Consider the following 3,655-nt stretch of genomic DNA (forward strand, 5'->3'; position numbering starts at 1 on the left):
TCTTTTTTTTTTTTTTTTTTTTTATGGAGGAAGAGGGGGAAAAGTTGCTCAAACGATTCACAATGGTGAATCAAACACGAGCCAGCCATATTCAGCTACTCGAAAATTACTGACAGGCTTTCGATTACCTGAGGCCCGTTTGATAAGGAGCACAGTGTGAAGTCTTTGGCCTAAGAGGTGCCAGGCTATCTCACAAGATCTGTTTGGATCTCCGAGGTTGCTCAGCATGAATGCAGACCACCCTTGACATCATCTACGGTATAGAACCCGGTTATGTGCCATACCTTGAATTCCTAACCCCAAAGCCCCCCAGGCCCGCCTCCCACCAACTCTGGAGAAAGTCTTTGCCAAGGGTCCCTCTCTGGCCTCAGTTGGCTCTTCTTCATAAAGGAGGCAGGATGGATAAACCAAGTTGGAATTCATAGATTTTAATAAAGGGGAATATTTGAAAAATAAAAAGCTTTTGAGTATAATAGAGTTGTCAACTTTTATCCTGCTAAGTAAGGATACTTTCAAAACTCATTCATATTTTCATTTGATTTTTTTTAAAAAAAGAAAGAGAGACCATTTTTACACCTCCAAGAAGGAAATAATCCCTTGAATAAATCCTCTCTGAAGCAGCCCACTTCCATTGCCCTTCCTTCTCACATTTTCTCGGAAGACTAAGCTGTGTTCCCAAAACCAGCAAAAACCTCGTTATCACTGAGGGACTCTTGCAAGCTGATCTCTGAATAACCCCGGGGTGCTTGGGCTCTGGCTGACACCCTCTGTACCTGGCCCATCTATCAGTGCCCCTCGTCTTTGTCCCTCCTCCCACCTAACATGACTCACCTGCAGAGGTGAAGGCTATGGTCAGAGTGGCACTGGTATAGAAAAATCTGAAATACAGAAAAGAATACCGTCAAGGAAGGAGAAAGCCCAGAGCCACATCCCCAGCCCCCCATCCATCTCTTTGACAGCTGAGCCCACACAAGCCTCCCTGGGGTGCTGCTCTGGGTCATATCAGCCCTCAGCAGACCACTGCTTATCACTGAACCTGGCCAAGAGCACAGAGATCCAAACACAGAAGCCAATGGCAGGAGCAAACTATTCCTCTCCCTGACCCACCTGTTGCCTGAAAGGGAGACCCCCGCTGTCGCCCTCCAGTCTGAGGGGACCTGAAATCCCACCACTGCAGACACCCAGAAAACCTTAGTAACGGAGCCCTGGACAGTGATGGGGTGAGGAGGATAAAGAACAAGGCTGAGTTGGTGTGAGGACTTTTAGGAGTGACAGAAGGGTCCCCAGAGTGAAGGGAGGCAGAGAGGAGCAATCTTGGGTGTGCTAATTTTGTAACCCTGACCCCAGGCCAGACCTCACAGGACGTCAGCCTGGGTTCCTGCTCAATTCAGCAGGTGATAAAAAGACACACTGTTCTATGGAGCCAGGGGAAGGAGGTGAGGAAAGGCTAGAGAGGGTGCGGGGGAGGAGGGCGGGCCTACAGACACATCCTGCCAGCCAGCTACTGCTCAGGAGCCTGCCAGGACTGTCCCATCGCCTGACCTGGGTTTCCCTCCCAGCCAGGCAGCTGCCTGAAGAATCCCTCTTACTCGCCTCTGCCCAGGCTGGGCCTTTGGACTTACATGGCTAAGAGGCGGGCCACGGTGGTCTTAAAACGGTCAAAGATGTAGCCAGTGGGTAACGTCATGAAGTTGTTCATGAAGGAGGCCACGGTGAAGATGAGAGAGAACCTCTCATCCTGGGCTTTGCAGTCTGGAGAGAGAAGGGTTCTCATTAGTCCAGGATACATGGGATAAGCTCCCATCATCCCAGCCTCCCTGCTAGGTGAGTGCCCAGTTCGGGCTCCCCTCCCTCTAGGACAGCTCACCGGGCAGAAGGCTCTTCCTCAAGCTGGGTTAAGACACAGCTGTCCCTAAAGATTCCTGCCCCCAAGACACCCCTTGGAAGCCCCCTGCATCTCCTAGACAAGAGGGGGACTTGCTGACACTCCTCTTGCCCTAGAAAGGCTGGAAAGGTGAGCAAGAGGTAGAGTCCTCCCTATCCCTTCCCAACCTCCTGGGGACCTGGCTCAGCGTCCTTGGAAAAGCCAGCGCTGTCCTTACCAGCTTGCTCTGTGGCGTTGCTCAGGAGACCAGCATCTGCTTCACAGAGATCCTCAAAGTAACGCTCTGTTTTGAAGACAAACACTAGCGAAGCCCAGCCAAAGAGGACACCCGCAAAGCCAAGGCATTCCAGCAGCCCCGTCAGAAAGGTGGCCACACGAAGGGGCAGGCTCGGCCCTGCCATGGCCCCAAATCCTCAAGTCCCACTTTGTCCTCCTGGACGGACCACACAAGTTGCAGGTCCTGGTGTGTGCCCACTTGGAAAATTCCTTTGGCAATTCCTTTCCTTCAAGGAGCTCTATAGTTCCAACTTTTGGGGGCCTGAGCAAAACCCATCAGTGGATGATTCTCTGGATCCTGAAAAACAAGGTAGAGGCTGCCTGTGGGAAAGGGAGAGGTGGACAAAGGGGGAGGAGGAAGGGCAGAATGACTATGACCCCTGGAAGGAAATTTCGGGAATCACACCTTCACTGGGAATGTAGATCGATGGCAAAGGGTTTGGCGTGTGCAAGGTTCAATTCCCAGCACAAGCAAAAATAAATAAATAAATAAATAAATAAATAAATAAATAAATAAATGTAAATAAATAAAAAACTTTTCATACATCATCTCATTATTGCATCTGAATACCAACTTGGCAACCCAGAGTCACAGATGGAAGTTAATGTTGTACCCAAAGTAGCCCAAGCAGCAGGGTGGGAAACAGGAACTCCTGAGCTCATTCTTAATGGAGTCCACTAAAACAGGAACAGCCCCCCCGCCCCGGACCAGGTGCAGGGGGGCTCGACACAGAGCCAACGCACATTCTCACCACCTCCCGCAAGGCTGATGGTTTGCTACCTTCACTTTACTGGCACAAAAGTTTCAGGGGACTTCCTGAACTTGTCCAAGGTCACACGGCTAATAGTCACAACCCAGGCCACACGAGTCCCCAACTCCGGACGCGAGCCTTGCCTAGGGCTCCCACTCCTCGTCCCCGCCGCCCTCCGCACACCAGTCCACTTGCACCGAGCCCCGCGGCCACTCGCGCTGCCCGGAGCCGCCTTCCCGCGGAGGCGCCGCCGGGCCCAAGTCCTACCCGCGCGCGCGACGCCTGGGGCTGCTGTCGCTTGGCGCTGGCGGGTCGCTCTCTGGATCCGCGCCTGACTCCGCCCCTCCCAGGCCTTTGCCGGCCTCCACCCGCGCCCGCCCGGAAGGGGATGGGACAGGCCTCCTCATCTCCATCACTTCCTTCTCTCTCTTGACCCCCGCCCCTTCTTCTCCTTCTGTGGCCCTCCGGCACGCCAGCCGAGTCTTTTTCCGCCCAGCTCCCTGGTCCCCTTCCTGCCCCAAGCAACTTGGTTTTCACAACGTTCCAAGCCCAGGTCCACCCAGGGAGATGATGCATGCAGAGCAAAGGGCTTCAGCAAGCACGCGGACTCGCACGCCGTATTCCGGGTGCCTTACCTTGACCACTTAGGTGGGCATGGAACGTATTGTGCCTTGTTTGCCCATCAGCTCAACCCTCCCCCCTCCACACAGACACACCACACAACGCCTCCACACCGCCACAC

The 3,655-nt window shown here is 53.4% G+C and overlaps 1 protein-coding gene across 6 annotated transcripts in view; it reads right to left on the reverse strand.

The window, feature by feature from the left end:
- Slc43a3 (solute carrier family 43 member 3) overlaps positions 1-3,319 on the reverse strand; it is a 19,981-nt gene extending 16,662 nt beyond the window's left edge. For 2 of the 6 annotated variants that reach the window (XR_001502619.2, XR_001502620.2), the window contains exons 1-4: positions 2,943-3,169; positions 2,103-2,459; positions 1,623-1,752; positions 832-878 (exon numbers count right to left, since the gene is read on the reverse strand). Coding sequence is in view for 4 of the 6 variants with exons in the window: in XM_015477935.2 (XP_015333421.1) it covers positions 832-878; positions 1,623-1,752; positions 2,103-2,286 (361 nt within the window). In the remaining 2 variants the exon portion in view is untranslated. The other 4 variants (XM_015477935.2, XM_015477933.2, XM_015477939.2 and 1 more) reach the window with 4 other exon arrangements.
- Positions 3,320-3,655: the final 336 nt, after the last annotated feature.

The sequence above is a fragment of the Marmota marmota genome, unplaced genomic scaffold, assembly GCF_001458135.2.
Source record: "Marmota marmota marmota unplaced genomic scaffold, marMar, whole genome shotgun sequence".
Lineage (NCBI taxonomy): Eukaryota > Metazoa > Chordata > Mammalia > Rodentia > Sciuridae > Marmota > Marmota marmota.